Here is a 17,610-nt window from a genome sequence, read left to right as displayed (position 1 = left end):
TCTTACATCTGAACAGTGAAGAGGAGGATGGGACAGTATGAAAGATTAATTTATATTGATGGGAACTAAAAGGGGAAAGTAGATTAAATCAGAATTACCCAAAACACTGGGGGCTGATGTCACAGATAAAAGAAGTTGGAGGATGAAAGGTTTCTAGACAGTGTGGCAATTTTGACCTCAATCTTTGAACAATGGGAAGTTACTTTAAAATTAATCACAGGAGTATCAAAACTAGATATTCAGTGACATTAAAGCTCTCCCATATTACACCATGGGGAGTGCACTGGAGAAGGACCAGAGGAGATTTGCATAAATTACCTGGGCAGAGACTGCAGGGATGGATCTAGGCAAGGTATTATATGAGCTTTGACTAATTTGGTGGCAGAAGAGTTTAAAAGAAGTGGGTAGAGAAGAATATTTTAGGAAGGAAAATCAACCAGAGTATTGATGATTTTGATAAAATTCAGGGAGCTTTCTGACTTTCCAAATAGAAGAAGGGTCGAGCCATTAAGAGTTTGGTGCACCTTTGAGAAAGACCTTTGGGTAGATGGGCTAGAGAACAGGAGTAGACTTCAGATGAAAATGTATATTTAAGGGTTATCGGCTTCACATGGGCCTAGATGTGATACCCAAACATGAGGCTGTAGAGTGAAAAGAAAGCCTAGAGCCTTACTTTGAGTAACTCCAGAAGTCAGTGGTTCTTTAGAGGAGACCGAGACTCAAAGGGGACTTGGTCAAAGAAAGAAAACCAGGAGAGTACAAACAAAAGCAGATGTCCCAGGAGCCCATGGAAAGTGTCTCAGGGATTGACATGACATTGGGGTAGAAGGCTGCATCAAATAAGAGGAACAGCGGAAAATACGTGGTTCAGTAATGGAGTCGCATAAAAGTTAATGCCTAGGTCATGATGAGTTCTTAGATGTTTAGTTTGTTTTAGAATATGGGGGCTAATTCATTGGATGTTGTAAGAAACTAAATCAAAGTAAATCATGCTCTTTTCTTAGTCTCAAAATATATTCTTGAGCTCTGGGATTGGAGCATTAGCAATATTAGCCCACAAATATTAGTCTAACGAAGTCTTTGTCAACTTTTTTTCCCTCAGTCATCACCCTCTAAGGAACTTTGTTAGATCTTCTTTTCTAAGCCCTGCCATTGCCACTGCATAAAATGTTAATGCCACAAGCATATGCTCTATCTGCTCTTTGGAGGCCCATACACCATGGTAACAACCAAGATTTTTCTTTTGCTCAAGAATCTGTGTTCAACCCTCAGGAGCAATATCACCTCTGTTGACACCACATGATCTAACATTTGAAGCTAGTGGCCTATTTTGGTTCTTTGAAAGTTTTTCTAAAATAAATTTTGTTTTTATGTATTTCATTCTTGGTATATAGACTATAAAAAGACCCTCAAATCAATAATTTAATAAATGAAAAGAGAGATAAAAAGAAAACCCAGCCCACTGGTGCCACTGGTAAATCTTCACAAAGAGCCAGATTCCAGCAAAATCTGCTCCACACTTTCGCTGTGGAAATCTTACCCATTCTTCTAACTGATATTGTGAGATGCAGAGATTTATTTATTGCCTTTGAACCAGATGATGACTTTGAGACTGGGGTTTCTAAACTCTCCTGATGTGATTGCAGAGCTTCTCTCAGGGCAGCATTTTAAGCCTTTGGTTTTCCCTGAAATGCCTTACCACCGCCTCTCGCCCCCTGCAGGGTTTGACGGCTGCATTGCTTCTATGCTCTACGGTGGACAAAGTCTTCCCTTCAGCGGGAAACACAGCTTGGCCTCCATTTCTAAAACGGATCCCTCGGTAAAGATCGGCTGTCGCGGCCCGAACATTTGTGCCAGCAACCCCTGCTGGGGCGATCTGCTGTGTCTCAACCAGTGGTACGCCTACAAGTGCGTCCCGCCCGGGGACTGCGCCTCTCACCCCTGCCAGAACGGCGGCAGCTGCGAGCCAGGCCTGCACTCCGGCTTCACCTGCAGCTGCCCGGAGTCACACACAGGGAGGACCTGCGAGACGGTGGTGGCCTGTCTCGGTGTCCTCTGTCCCCCGGGGAGGGTGTGCAAAGCTGGCAGTCCCGGAGAGCACATCTGCGTTCTGAGTCAGGGCCCCGAGGAGATCTCCCTGCCCCTGTGGGCTGTGCCTGCCATCGTGGGCAGCTGTGCCACCGTCCTGGCCCTCCTGGTCCTGAGCCTGATCCTGTGTAATCAGTGCCGGGGGAAGAAGGCCCAAAACCCCAAAGAGGAGAAGAAACCGAAGGAGAAGAAGAAAAAGGGAAGTGAAAATGTTGCGTTTGATGATCCTGACAACATCCCTCCCTACGGGGAGGACATGACCGTGAGGAAGCAGCCTGAAGGGAACCCGAAGCCAGATATCATCGAAAGGGAGAACCCCTACCTCATCTACGATGAGACTGATCTTCCTCACAACTCAGAAACCATCCCCAGCGCCCCTTTGGCTTCGCCGGAGCAGGAGATAGAGCACTACGACATCGACAATGCCAGCAGCATCGCGCCTTCGGACGCGGACATCATCCAGCACTACAAGCAGTTCCGCAGCCACACCCCGAAATTTTCCATCCAGAGGCACAGTCCCCTGGGCTTTGCAAGGCAGTCCCCCATGCCCCTGGGGGCCAGCAGTTTGACTTACCAGCCTTCCTACAGTCAAGGTTTGAGATCCAGCTCCCTAAGCCACTCGGCTTGCCCAACCCCCAACCCTCTGTCCAGGCACAGCCCCGCCCCTTTCTCCAAGTCTTCTACTTTCTACAGGAACAGCCCGGCCAGGGAATTGCATCTTCCCATGAGGGATGGAAACACTTTGGAAATGCACGGCGAGGCATGCCAACCTGGCATTTTCAACTATGCTACGAGGCTGGGAAGGAGAAGCAAGAGTCCTCAGGCCATGGCATCGCATGGTTCCAGACCTGGAAGTCGCCTGAAGCAGCCAATTGGGCAGATTCCTCTGGAATCTTCCCCTCCGGTAGGACTCTCAATTGAAGAGGTGGAGAGGCTAAACACCCCTCGCCCTAGAAACCCGAGTATCTGCAGTGCAGATCATGGGAGGTCTTCTTCAGAAGAGGACTGCAGAAGGCCGCTGTCCAGAACCAGGAACCCAGCGGATGGCATTCCGGCTCCAGAATCTTCTTCTGATAGTGACTCACACGAGTCTTTCACTTGCTCAGAAATGGAATATGACAGGGAAAAGCCAATGGTATACACTTCCAGGATGCCCAAATTATCTCAAGTCAATGAATCTGATGCAGATGATGAAGATAATTATGGAGCCAGACTGAAGCCTAGAAGATACCATGGCCGCAGGGCTGAGGGGGGACCTGTGGGCACACAGGCAGCAGCACCGGGGGCTGCTGACAACACACTGCCCTTGAAGCTTGGGCAGCAAGCAGGGAACTTCAACTGGGACAACCTTTTGAACTGGGGCCCTGGCTTTGGCCATTATGTAGATGTTTTTAAAGATTTGGCATCTCTCCCAGAAAAAGCAGCAGCAAATGAAGAAGGCAAAGGTGGGACAACTAAGCCAGCCCCCAAAGACGGGGAAGCAGAACAGTATGTGTGAACTTTATGTCCTGGCAGTATAAAAGTATAAAACCAAGGAACACTCAAACCATGGTAAGGTTGCCGATGAGGGTGGGTCACATTTGCAAAACAGGCCAGTATGGACTGGTGTTGGAGGGAAACTTAAAAATAATAACCACAGTGCTGCTGAAACAGACTCAACACGACTCTAATTTAAATATGCTTGGTTGGATTTCTTTTTCTGCATGCTTCGTATTTTGCAACTAGTTATGTGGCATGCAGCATTTGGAAAGGTTTTTCTTATGTACCAGTGTTTGATTTGTGACTTTTAAAATTAATACCGTTGCCATTGCAAAAATGAACTTGTACTTTCACAGTGGGGTATGTGTATTGTTTCCATTGTATGATTATTATGTTTTGCATTGCAAGATCCTTGAGGTTTAACTCATCTTTGTAAAATGTAGAAAGAGCCCTCCTATTCTTGAATGAATGACTAAGTATTAACACTTTTCAGAATCATAGATTCCATATTCGAGGTTGCGCAGAAACATTTGAATATGTTTTTCATGACAGTGGGTACTAAAATTAAGTCATTTTGTTCAGCACTTTAGAACTTTCTTACAAAGTTTTGTTACAAATTCCAAATCTTTTTTTGGTAAACATCTATGGTCTTCTGACTTTGACCAGGCTTCCACAAGGAACAAAATGATCGCATGGTGTCCACAGAACACTGCCGCTCTCCTACTGTGGAATGATGTTCTAACCACTTCTCAGAGACACTTTTAAAAGTTATTTATTGAAAAATGTTCTATGCATCTAAAATTTTAAAGAATCAACCTAAAGAAAACCTATGATTGGACTTAGTTTTCAACCATTTAACACTTACCCCAGGTACCCAGGTTTAATAATTTATAGAAAAAAGTCAAATGTCAACACTTCTTACTTTCTGTCATTTTGTAGATCCTTTTTTAATACTGTGTAAAAACTTTTTTTTTACACTTAAGCTGTGTTTTTGATACCGATATTTTCCTATGCTGAATAGTTTTCTTACTTTCAGGGAAAGTAAGAAAGTACCTTTTTTACATTTGTTACTTATGTAACATTCATATTTTTCACATTTTGATATTTGTAACATAATGTATGCTTTCTACTTTTAAATGCCAACAATAGAATTAAAATATTTATTTAAAATACTTTGCATTCATAGTGTAATATTAATTTTTCATTTTCCCAAACTCTTCCCATGCCTGATTGGGAATAGTCTCTACAGTAGCATATGGCAAGTTGGACAATAAAGGGGCAAACTCCTTTTCTTTTAAAAGACATGACTATGGATAATCGCCAGAACAGATATTTTAAGGACACTTTAGTGCATTCCTACCTGTCAGAGATCTTGGACTTCCCTAGAGCATAATGTCTAGACTAGGTTGGTCTTAGGGGACCAACTTTGTTATGAACCTGGTTTCAGCATTCTGGCAATAAATATCTGGAAGGTCCCAATAGAGTGTGTTCACTAAAGACCAGCTTTGGACTAGGCTTACAGTAATAGGAATGGCAATGAATTAAAGCTAATTATGGAAAAATGTCTGGGTCTCATTTTCTCCAAGGACCCAGCCCCAAATTTTCTAAATCCAGTGGTGAGTAGACAGAATGACAGTGATAGATTTGCTACACATACCTGTCTTTAATTTATTGATCACTCTGCTTCACACAGTATAAACAAATTTTATGTGCTATCTTAGCCAAGACAAATCCCTATTTTCATGTAGTCACCCAGGAGTGAAACAATTCAGAAGATTCTGGTCTAGAACAAATCCATTGGTATATCAGTAGTTACTCCTGAAATAACAGGACTTCTACAAACACTCTCAGAACATTTTGTAAATACCTTTCCCCATCTAATATTTGCTAAGAATATTACCCTCTTCCACCACCTGCACCATCCTGCATAGAGATTTTAAAAATACGCAAACATCTTTAGTACATGAAATATGGAAAAGATTTTAGTAAATAAAATATTTCATTTCATTTTTAATTGTTTTTGGCTGTGCCTAGTGCATGTGGAAGTTCCCAGGCCAGGGATCAAACCCAAGCCACAGCAGTGACAACCTTCGGCAGCAGTGCTAAATCCTTAACCACTATGCTCCCAGGGAATTCTTAAAATATTTTAATGAGAACAGATTGAGATATGTGAATAATTATTTTGATATTTAATAAGATTGAGATTATTATTTTTGCTTCAAAAAAGAAAATAAGATGTGGTTAAAATCTAAATTATAATATTCTCATAACATGGTTTAGTGACTGAGTGTAAGACCTTAATCTATTTTTTGTTTTTTTGTTTGTCTGTTACCTACGATGAGCCAACATGTTTTAGTATTTCCCTATGAACTTTACTATTGTGAATGTATGCACCAAATTTGGGAACATGTTGATTGCCTTGCATAACTCAAAACAGAGTGCATTTTTTTTGAGAAACTGTGAAGCATCTCAATGTCCTCAAGGATATAAACTCTATAATTGAGAACAGAGCTAAAAGTAAAATGATAAACATGATTATAGCTAAGGGTTAAAGGGAAAGAATCTGATGCCAAGATTCTGTATTCTAGTTCTCTAAGAATTCTTTGTGAGATAAAGAATTACAATTCTCTAGATTAATCCATCCCAGTTTACCCATAAGGTAAGATTTGTATAGGAAAATTCCTAGTCTACGGTTCTTCTTTGAAAGCTTTCCCACTGAAGCAAGAGCAATATTAATATTTTTATAGCAAAACGAATCAGAAATGTGCACAATGAAATTTTCACTCAAAGTGGAGATTAATTCATACTGAAATAGTGAAGCGACACAACATTGCTACAGTGGAATGGGGGTTGTGGAGACAAATTAATAAGATAACCACCCCCACTAATTAATTGTTAGTAGTGACTTGCAGTTTCATACATAAAATTATGACTTTAGAATTTTAATCCAGCCTCTGCACGTGTTTATTGGGTTGCCTGGAATACGGTCACTCTTCGGGGCTCTTCCTCATGTTTGTTGTGGGGAAAATATTACTCTCAGGTGCACACAGACAACACCTTCGTGAGCGTGTTGTCAGGAGATGCAGAGTGTCATCACTCAGCCCCAAGATCTGTAGGCTTAGATCGGTGACATGGCACAGGACTCTAAGCACTCAGCTCTTGAGGAGCACACTGCTCTTGCTTTCAAAGCTATTTCCAAAATTTTCTAAGTTAGCTGACTTCATGGATCACTTGTTCAGATAAATTAAAATGATTTGAGGAAAATGGGGCATCAGAAGGGACCAGAGCACAACTTCTAACTCCCATGTTGCCATTAGCATGTTTATGCACACCAAGGCTGATGAGAATGATAACTGCTTTGAATTATTGAGAGCTATGTTCTTTATAAATATTCTAGGTATGAGAAAAAAATAAATCACCATGTGACTTTATTACTTCCAGACATCCCATCTAAGAAATCACTATTTTCATGAAAATGAAAAAATTAATCCGTAAAAGATAAAATTAATCCGTAAAAGATGAAAAAATTATTTTTTAAATTGTGAATCAATTAATTCAGCAATGCACTTTTATTTTCCCACTGTTTTATGTTACAGACTCGGTTTTCAAAGGACTAACATTCCAAGATGACTAAATTTATATTTCCTTAGAAAAAAATAAGCCCAGAAAGGGAATGTATTTTGGCATACATTTATTAGAGCTCTCAGTGTGAAATAAAATATTGAAATCTATGATTAATCTAGTATATATTCCTTAAAGCTATTTGGAGTGAAATGTCACATCATTAGTAATTTATATGGTTACTACTACTGAGCCAGCCAGCAGTTTTAATAGTTTAGCAGTCCAGGATTTATAGGCCAATATTATACATGAATTTAATATTTTCATTTATTGCTAATGAGGCAAAAGGTACCAGGTTCTAATAAATTTTGGTGAAGAAAATTGTGCATACAGATAAATAGCAGTGATTCAATGCTAGCATAACCTATGCCTCTATGATAATCATTGTAAACAAATATATTCTACACCAAAGACCATGTAGTACGGCATTCTCCCTGAAGAAAGAAATAAGTTGAGATATAAAAAAGTTCAGTGTTCTTTAGTGTTCTCTTATGGTGCAGTGGGTTAAGGATCCATTGTGAAACTGCTGCAGCTCAAGTTGCTGCTGTGGCATGGGTTTGATCCCTGGCCCGGGAACTTCCACATGCCAAGGGCATGACCAAAAAAAGAAAGAAAAAAGTTCAGTGTGCTATGTACATTCATTTAATCACAATCATCATGAAGTGTCTTTACATGTTAGACATACTTCTAGATCATGGGATAAAATAGTAAAGAAAATAGACAAAGATCTTCCTCTATGGAACTTACATTTTAGTAGAGGAGACAGACAATCAATCAATCAATAGTAGATACAGTCTTAATTATGTAATATCTAGTGGAGACAAATGCCAGTAAGCCAACCACAGCAGAGGAAGGGTTAGATTTTGATTGGAAATGTGCATCTAACTTAGATAGGTGGGTCAGAGAGGACTTTTCTGGGGAGGGGACATTTGAGCAGAGCTCTGAATGAGGCAGGCAAGCAAGCCCTGGATACACGTGGGTGATGTTGTTTCAGGCAGATATAGGGGCACGGGGAATCCCCAAGAAGAACATTCCATGTTAGAGGAATGGCCAGAGAGTCATTGAGGCCAGATCATTGTCAACACATCAACAAAGAGCGCACCACAAAAACCTTAGGGTTGAAAGGATGTGAGGATAAAGAGTAAGAATAATTCAGAACAGGCCCAGAAAGAGAATCATTGTTGAAGCAAATCTTCATTTAAATATATTCTCTTGCAAAATAAATGCATCTCCAAATGCAAAACAAACCTTGAAAATGTGGATGTGCACTCACCCTGCATAGACATCTTAGATGCAGAAGACAGGAGGAGAGATATTTTGAATTCAGATGAATGTCTGTTCTAATGTTGATTAATTCATGCGATCTTCCATTACCAATCCGCACCTGTAGGGATATTAATAGAAAACATGTTAAGATATATAACATTAAAGCAGTCTATTTCCTTCTGCTGAGGCAGGAATATACCTGAAGTATGTTGTATCTGCTGATTAGAAGGTTGCAGAAATTTTAATTTTAAAAACTGACTTCTGTTTTTACAATAGAAGTAGATAATTTGTAAGGAAAGTTTATCAAATGGAATGAGACAGATTTATATTGGTTGGAAAGAATGGCAAACAAGATATCTCTAAGATACGATGATAAATCTGAGCCTAAATTTAAAGCAACTAAAGCTTGTCCAAATATCTTATAATGAGTCTTTGTTTGTAATGTGTGCAGTTAACCTCCATCTTTCCATCATTAATAAACCTCTTTCAAAGTATATTAGAATTTTAATAAGGATCCAAGTTGAGTGTGGTGAACTAGGATTAAGAATATTAAGACATATTTTAGGCATTTACCAGGAAAACTCTTCAAAGTTTTTTTTTCTGTACATATGACATGTACAGTATATACATGTTGTATCCATAATTATATTAGAATTCACATAGGCTACTCTGACAAATGTTTAATTGACATCAAATAGGTAACCTATAAGGACTCTTTGTATTTTTTAAAGGAATGTGCTAAATGGATGGACACACTCATAAATCTTCATTGGACATGTGATATATTCAAGGTAGGAATGCTGAAAACATTTGTAAGAGTATCTCTATATCTGAAGTATATGATTAAAATGAAAAAACCCACAGGATTTTTAAAAGCACACTGTATAAAGGCAGATAATTTCCAGGTGACCCATTTGGATTCTTCCAATTTTATTAGCTTATGAATCAATTTGCCAAAGTCCTCAATCAGTTTGCAAAGTACAAAGTGTAGTTATCATGGTATTCTGGCAGAAAGTTGGGATCTTAATCTGTGTACCATTCTAGCCCAAATAAAATAACCACCAATGTACAAAGTTCTTTGGCAATGTCAATAAGTTCCCTATTTCAAATTAAAACCATATTGTGTGTGGTACAAATGTTGATCAAAATAAGATTCTCTTTTGCCAGAGCAGCCTTCTCTCTTAAGTCATCCTTCTCTTACTCTATTTGCAGTCTTAAACCAGAATTTTGTGAAGAACAGTGTTATTCATACTTGACTTTGATGTCGAAAAGCAAGACATCTTGGGAACTATCTCTTTAGAAAGACAGTGTGATTCGGACAGTAAATACAGCATAACCTACTCCTAAATGTGTTAATTCTTTTATGGCCATGAGTCTGAAGAAAGAGAAACATATCGTGTACTATATCTGGGGTAATTTTCATCAGAAAGTCAAAAGATGAGATGGACTCTCTATGGGAACCAGATAAATTTGAAAAATGGCTTTGGATACATAGAAAATCAATAGAGGGCTGCTCTCTTTTGTTTTGGAAGAACTGTCGTCATGAAACTTGAGTTGATGCTCTCTCCTATTTAACAGGAAAACCATTCATGTCTTTAACATATTTCTTCTAACTGATGCAAAAAGCTTATGATAGCACGTGCAGCACACATTGATATGTGGATCTGGAGAGTGAATCAAAACCAGAATTTTTTTTTTCCTTTGTTTTATACATAGTACTTACAGAGTCGTGTTTCCTGAAAGAGGATGATTTGGTCTTTCAGTATCGTGAGACAGAGAAAAAGTACACTTGCATCTGAAATTGTCTTAAGGTACGCTGCTTCATATCAAGAGGAGAATGAGTCCAAGAAATGTTCAAGAGATTTTTGAAGTGGCAAAGTCAATTATCTATACTTTATAGGCAGCTTCCTATCCAAATGAAAGCATAATTCCTGGCCACTCTGCATTTAACGGGCACTTCTAAATAGATATTTGTGGGATATCAAGTTAAAGGATAATATTCCCTATAAACGAGTGCATAAATGAATCTTGGTAATGCATACATCTTTTAAAATTTGCCCGGCAGTGTGTGCCAAGTGCTGGGAAGAATGTGGTGAGTAAAAATGACTTTTGCCTTCAAGAGCCTTGTGATTTTGAGAAGACTCTTCCTTTCCCCAAATACTTTAAAATTTACATCACTCTGTTTTCAGAGAATTATTTCTATATTTCCAGAGAAATTTCTATGTGTGCTCCCCATGCATTCTTTGGACAATTGATATAACCAATAACATAGTAAAGTTTGGTAACCTACTGCATTTTTTTTAAGTAACAAAATAATAGGTTTAGTGAGTTTTAAAGAACACAAGTTCTTAAACTAATGTTTTTTAGCAGTTCCTTCATTGTCTAATTATGTAAGATTTAGTTAAAACTCCTGGCATTGGAGAGGCTTTACCCTGAACTAACTATTATTGGCTTTATCCTATCCTTTATTACTTATTTTTAGGCAGGTTCATGTGGTTTCAGGATTATGCTTTTTCACAGAATTTGGTGTCCTCCATCCCCAACAAAAAGCATGTTATCCAGATTCATCATGTTTTGCTGAGTTTGTGGCAAATAGGGCTGAAGTATAATTTGGGTAAAATTACTGAATAAATTACCTCTGGCAAGTTGTCTAGCTATCTCAAAATTCCATTTGTCTTCCAGTTCCAGTGCTTCTAATTTTCCATTTTAATTTATCTGGGCCCCATTCAAATTGTTATAAGATCCATTTGTGGCTATATTCTGTAGAAAGGAAATATTCAAAGCTGTGAATAAAAAAAAAGAAAAACCAAATGATTCATTTTTTTTCTGACATTTTTGTTTTTCCAACTATATATTTTTCTAATTATTCTCATGAAACTGAATAAAATACTTCTGTGTGTCCTGGTTTTTCTGTATATTTCCTCTGGAGTATTCAATATAATTTCATTTTAAGACTTTCATGTAAGCAAATTATATGTCTTCTAAAAGGTACTGAATGAAGTAGAGGCAAAAATATTTTTATTGACTCAGTAACCATCATGAGAAAAATGAAAAGCAGAATCCAATACTGTCAGAATATAAATGATATTATCATCATTAATGTCACAAAACAAACAGAATATATCTTTATATAATGAATTATTCCGTTAATGCATTTTAGGTAACAACACATGGCTGCATTTTTTATAGTATTAATCAGAAAACTTAGTGTTACTTTATGATTCTAACAACCTTAGTTATATTTTGTTTAATAAGTACTAGTAAGGGTCAATAGCAAAATAAAATACTGCAATAGTGCATGAGTACTCTGTAAAAAAGACAACACACAGAATAATGAAGATGTGATGTAAAAAAAACATTTTGCCTATAATATCAAACACTGAAAAATTTTTGACATGTTTAAAATGTTGGCTCTTGAAAATGTGTTCTAGTAAAGATTTTAACTTTGGGGATAATTGAGAATTTTGGAATAATTTCAGAGGTAATTACAACAATATTAATTTCTGATTGCATTAAGCTAACGTGACCTCTTTCATATTTCCTCTAATATTGAAACCGGTTTTAAAATATCAGCATATGGAAGAAATTAGTCAATAAAGGAAGTGAAAGACTGCAGTAAATCTGACAGTTGAGATATAATATCTTATGACTTCACTCTTTGATACAGACACAGGTGCACACACACCTTAACAAAGCAAATGGTGACCTGGCCTTAAATCAAAGCTTCTTGAATGTTTTTGCCAATTTGATACTGTTGAGACTTCAGGATATATTCTGACCTTGTCAAAATAAGGATTTAAAGGGAATATTTGGAGAATTCCTGTTGTGGCTCAGTGGTAATGAACCTGACAGTATCCATAAGGAGGCGGGTTTGATTCCTGGCAACAAGTCATGGGTTAAGGATCTGGCATTGCTGTGGCTGTGGCATAGGCCAGTGGCTACAGCTCTGATTCGACCCCTAGCCTGGGAACTTCCATATGCTGCAGGTGTGACCCTAAAAATAAATAAATAGATAGATAGATAGATAGATAGAATGGATGTAAAGTTAATGTACTGAGTGTTCTCTTAATTCTAAAAGGATGTGATATGATTAGTAAGTTACTAACAGGAGTGGTTAGGGAAGACCCCTGCAGAGAGACTACTGAAGCTAAGGTTTCGGAGTTCCCGTCGTGGCACAGTGGTTAAGGAATCCGACTAGGAACCATGAGGTTGCGGGTTCAATTCCTGGCCTTGCTCAGTGGGTTAAGGATCCAGCGTTGCTGTGATTTGTGGTGTAGGTTGCAGATAAAGCTCGGATACCACGTTGCTGTGGGCTCTGGCATAGGGCTGTAGCTACAGCTCTGATTCAACCCCTAGCCTGGGAACTTCCATATTCCACGAGTGCAGCCCTAGAAAAAGACCAAAAAAAAAAGAAGCTAAGGTTTTGAATAGGCATTGGAGGGGAGGGTAAAGAGCTAGGACCAAGCATCACATGGAGGGAGGGGAATGAGCAAAGCCCTCAATGTGGGCTATAGTATCTGCAACGTCCTGAGGGAATGGCTCAAAGGGAGGAGTGGGGAGAAGCAGGCTTCAAATCACATAGGGTGATGCATTTGAATCTTATTCTAAACTTTCTTAAATGTTGTCAACAAAACAGCCCAGTTAATCTCAACTACATTTTTAGTTGCTCAAAGTAACATTTGTTTTAATCTTAGAAGCTATAAAAGATTTGGTAACAGAGACTTCTGGCATCAGGCTTACAAAAATTTCAAAAAGCAGGCAATTTACAAAGAGTTATTTATATCTTTTTTGAAGAATGTACACTAAAAATGCTTATGAGTATCTTTCTTCCACACACTGAATTTTTACTGATCATTTCATTTGTGTAAGCTACAGCACTGTCAAATCATAGTCTAAATAAAGACTGACTGGATTTCTCTGGTGGTACAGTGGGTTAAAGATCTGGCACTATCACTTCAGGGGCCCAGTGTCTGGTGTGGCTAGGGTTCAATCCCTGGCCCCTGGGGAACTTCTGCATGCCATGGGCTTGGTCAGGAAGGAAGGAAGGAAGGAAGGAAGGAAGAAAGGAAGGAAGGAAAGAAAGAAAGAAGGAAAGGAGAAGGGAAGGAAGGAAGGGAGGAAGGAAAGAAAGAGAAAGAGAGAGAGAGGGAGGGAGGGAGGGAGGAAGAAAGAAAAGCAAAAGAAGGAAAGAAAGAAGGAAAGAAAGACTGATTATCCAGTTCTCGATTCCTATTACAAAATTTCTAAGATACGTAAAATTAAACTGTATCTGTAAATTATAGCTAATTTTTAATTTGCTTTTGGAATTTAGTTTTTTTTCAATAGCTGAAATAAATTTCTTCTCAGTAATTACAATAGGTATACCAAGGTGACAGTTTAAAACTATCTAACGTTCTCACACAATTTACCTTAAGATGTTTCTTTGATGTGCACTGGTGAGCCCTTGTTCTTTAAGCCTGTCATATTACCGTCATTATCATCATCCTTTGTAACCCTGCATTTTGCATTCAGCATCAACCGGGATGCTTTGGTTTAAAGTGGTGAACATGACTTCCTGCTTCAAATCAGGCCAACTTGTCAGCTCTTTTTATTTTTCTGAAGCCTATGGCTAAGTCAGTGTTTGATGCTTGTCCTCACCTCTGGCAGCCAACACATTTCATTTTATCTTATGACAGCTGTCCAGGCCTTGCTGTCATCCATTCTCTACACAATTTGAATGCAATGAAATCATGCGTGGTAAACAAATTTCATTCTTTCTAGTTGTGCTATATTAAATCATCATGGACTACAAAAGAATCCCTTTTCCATTTTTATTTAAGATGCCAATGAATTTCCTTCCTTTGGAACCAGGGACCTATTAGAATCAGGGTAGGCTCTGTCTAAAAGTTTGGGAATAACAATCTCTAGTCTATCAGTTTTTGTTTTGTATTTTATTTTTGTTTTGTTTTGCATTTACTGTATGTTGTCTTCTGCTGATCTTAATGGAGTATGTAAGAATGGTCCAAAACTATGTCTCAGTCCTAGGATAACTCCATTTATTCTTAAGACTTACTTATGTAAAAAATGTAAAAAAAAACCCAGTAATTTTGGCAATAAGATTTTTTTTTTGAAAGCAGAGATTATTCTTCTGAATTTTAGTTCTAAATACCAAGGATCAAAGATGGTAGGTGATTTCTAATCTACACAAGGTTGATAAGGGTAAGATCTGCAATTTAAACTGAGCTGGCACTAGATTTCAAAGTTCATTCTTTCCCCATACTACCTAATACTTGTAGATGTGTTTTCAGCTTTTGAAGAGTTTTTGAATAGGTTATATAATTTGAACATGATATCACACCTGAGGGGTTGATCAGACAAAAACAATTATCATGTTTTACTGAGAGGAAAATATGGACTGTAAAATAATAATTGACAAAGGTAATGCTTCTCTCTAAATAGAATTATTAGCTCAATTTGGAGTATTTTTTCCAGCATATTATGATAAAATGTGGAAAAGGTGAAACACTAGCATGATATCTTTGACACAATATCTTCAACATGAAGCTGCAGTCATTTGAGAAACATTGAGCCAGAAACTGTCACATTAAAAATAATGATTTGGGGATATGAATCTGGCAACAAGGAGTATTATTGGAAATTAGAATCAATATTATAGAATCTATTTAAAATACATCAAAAAGCTAAAAATACAGAATAATATATAGAGAAGATCATCAGAAGATGCTAAGCACCTTATGCACATTATTCTATTTAATTTAAGTAATTAATTTTATTTAAGCCTCACAACTACCATACAAAGCAGTGATTTTATTCCCTGACTTACATACAGAGAAACTGAGGGTTAGGATTTTGTTCAAAGTCAGATAACTGATGAAGAGTAGAACTGGAATTTAAACCCAAGTATCTTTGAGTTCAAAGTCAACTTTACCACTAAGCATAGGAATAACTTTCAAGTTAGTCAAGGGTCTCTTCTGGTTGCTATGCCCTAACTTCTGCCTGCAGTTCTTAAAAAGATGAGTCTGCCCTGTTTTCCACAATAGGGCTTAAACATCTTAAACATAACTCCTGTTTTTCTTTTCTTAAGAGGCTGGTCCTGAACCAGTGTGCTTCTGCCATCACCGCCTATTTGCTATTTCTCTATGCGTAAAATGAAGGTGATAGTAATACCCACTCATAAGACGGTGTGAGATTAAAAAGATTAATTTATGTAAAGTGCTTAGAATCTGAAGTGCCCCACATATAATCAGAGTTCCATTAGCAATGAACAGGATGTACCTGATCATTTTTCTTCAAACTTTAAGATAGTACATACAATGAGCTTAATCCTGAAGTTGAAGTTTCTGTCTTCAGACTAGTAGAATCTGATCTAGCCTCTAGTCAAATGAGTAGAAAAGATACCAAAATAATCTTATAATATTCCTGGTGTAGCAGCCTAGCTCTTTATTTCATAAAAGAGGCAAACAAATTTGAAATACCTTTCTGACATTATTATGAGCCTTCAAGACAGTTCATATACAAGATTCTAAGTGGACAAGTTCAGGGGTTTTCATCTAGAATATGGTTGAGTGACTGTGAGATATAGCTAAGTCAGGACAGGTAGACCTGGTTTTATTAGGCTTTCTTTGTTGTACTTTGCAGATATTGTTGTTAACTGTTGTTGTTTGTTTGTTTTGCAAATTGAGGGTGTCTGGAAACCTAAGTCAAGCAAGTCTTATGGCACTATTTTCCAACATCATTTGCTCAATTCATGCCTCAGTGCTACATTTTGTTAATTCACACAATACTTCAAACTTTTTCAGTATTATTTTATTTGTTACGATGCTCTGTGATCATTGTTCTGCAATATTACCATTACAAAAAGATTGTGACTCACCAATGGCTCATGGTTAATATTGGTTAGCATTTTTTAACAATAAAGTATTTTAAAATTAAGGTACAGGGAGTTCCTGTCGTGGCGCAGTGGTTAACGAATTCGACTAGGAACCATGAGGTTGCGGGTTCGGTCCCTGCCCTTGCTCAGTGGGTTAAAGATCCTGCGTTGCCGTGAGCTGTGGTGTAGGTCGCAGACGCGGCTTGGATCCCGCGTTGCTGTGGCTCTGGCATAGGCCGGTGGCTGCGGCTCCGATTGGACCCCTAGCCTGGGAACCTCCATATGCCGCGGGAGCGGCCCAATGAAATAGCAAAAAGACAAACAAACAAAAAAAAGGCAAATAAAAATAAAATAAAATTAAGGTACATGCAATGCTTTTTCAGACGTAATGCTACTTCGCTCTTAGACCATAGTGTAAACATAATGTTTATATGCATTGGGAAACAAACAAATTCTGGTAACTCTCCTTATTGTTATATTTGCTTGGTTGCAGTGGTCTCCCATACTATCTCCAGTTATGCCTTGAGGTAGTGAGTTCAAATTTTCCAACATTTCTTGTCAAAAATCTATCCTTTTCAAAAAGCCATTGTGGATGCAATCCTTTACCTTCTAACTCTAAGGTTTCTCCTATACTGAGATGAGATGGTTTACCCTTGCAGTTTGCCACCAGAAAAGTGCCACTCCTAGCATAATAAAGGCAAGCAGTTCAGTTAACACAATGGTTTCTAGAGCAGTCAATTTAGTATCCTTCTCAAATACTAGAATTAAATATCATCACAAGGTCTCTGGGAGAATCACTGCTCTTGTGAAGAGGGACTGTGTATATATAATCTCATTGATTTTTACTGTGAAATAATAGAATGCATTAAAAAACTTCCAGTGAAATAAATCAGTTAAAAACAAATACTATATGATCTCACATATATGGAATCTAAAAAAAAAAAAAAAAAAAAAAAAGAACTGAACTCACAGAGACAAAGAACAGATGGGTATTTGCCAGAGAGGGAAATGAGTGAAGGTGGTCAAAAGGTAAAAACTTCCAGGTTTAAGATAAGTTCTGGGGATATAAGGTACAGCATGGTGACTATAGTTAACAATACTGAATTGAATATTTGAAAGTTTCTAAGAGAGTATGTCATGAAAGTTCTTATCTCAAGAAAATATGTGTAATTATGTGAGATGATAAAAAATATTAAGTAAAGTTACTGTGATAATCATTTCACAATATATACATATATCAAATTATTTTTCTGTAAACCTTAAACCAAATGTTATATGTCAATTAT

General features: G+C 37.7%; 1 protein-coding gene and 2 long non-coding RNA genes across 5 annotated transcripts in view; 1 reads left to right on the top strand and 2 right to left on the bottom strand.

Moving 5' to 3' along the window:
* FAT4 (FAT atypical cadherin 4) overlaps window positions 1–4,737 on the top strand; it is a 163,519-nt gene extending 158,782 nt beyond the window's left edge. For both annotated transcript variants that reach the window (XM_021101611.2, XM_084972964.1), the window contains exon 17: window positions 1,722–4,737. In XM_021101611.2, the coding sequence (XP_020957270.2) occupies window positions 1,722–3,586 (1,865 nt within the window). In that variant the 3' untranslated portion in view covers window positions 3,587–4,737. The remainder of the gene's footprint in view (window positions 1–1,721) is intronic.
* LOC146400963 (uncharacterized) overlaps window positions 1–8,574 on the bottom strand; it is a 31,480-nt gene extending 22,906 nt beyond the window's left edge. Inside the window, exon 1 of the long non-coding RNA XR_014813083.1 lies at window positions 8,462–8,574. This is a non-coding gene — a long non-coding RNA (uncharacterized LOC146400963). The remainder of the gene's footprint in view (window positions 1–8,461) is intronic.
* A 2,516-nt stretch (window positions 8,575–11,090) lies between these two features.
* Window positions 11,091–17,610, bottom strand: part of LOC146400962 (uncharacterized) — a 363,387-nt gene continuing 356,867 nt past the window's right edge. For both annotated transcript variants that reach the window (XR_014813077.1, XR_014813078.1), the window contains one exon: window positions 11,091–11,237. This is a non-coding gene — a long non-coding RNA (uncharacterized LOC146400962). The remainder of the gene's footprint in view (window positions 11,238–17,610) is intronic.

Source organism: Sus scrofa, chromosome 8 (assembly GCF_054392235.1).
Source record: "Sus scrofa isolate SSC_HxYL_T2T_F1_AM1 chromosome 8, Sscrofa_HxYL_maternal_Yorkshire_Landrace_v2.0, whole genome shotgun sequence".
Lineage (NCBI taxonomy): Eukaryota > Metazoa > Chordata > Mammalia > Artiodactyla > Suidae > Sus > Sus scrofa.
Note: the sequence above shows the minus strand (reverse complement) of the source record. Positions and strands in the feature narration are given on the sequence as shown.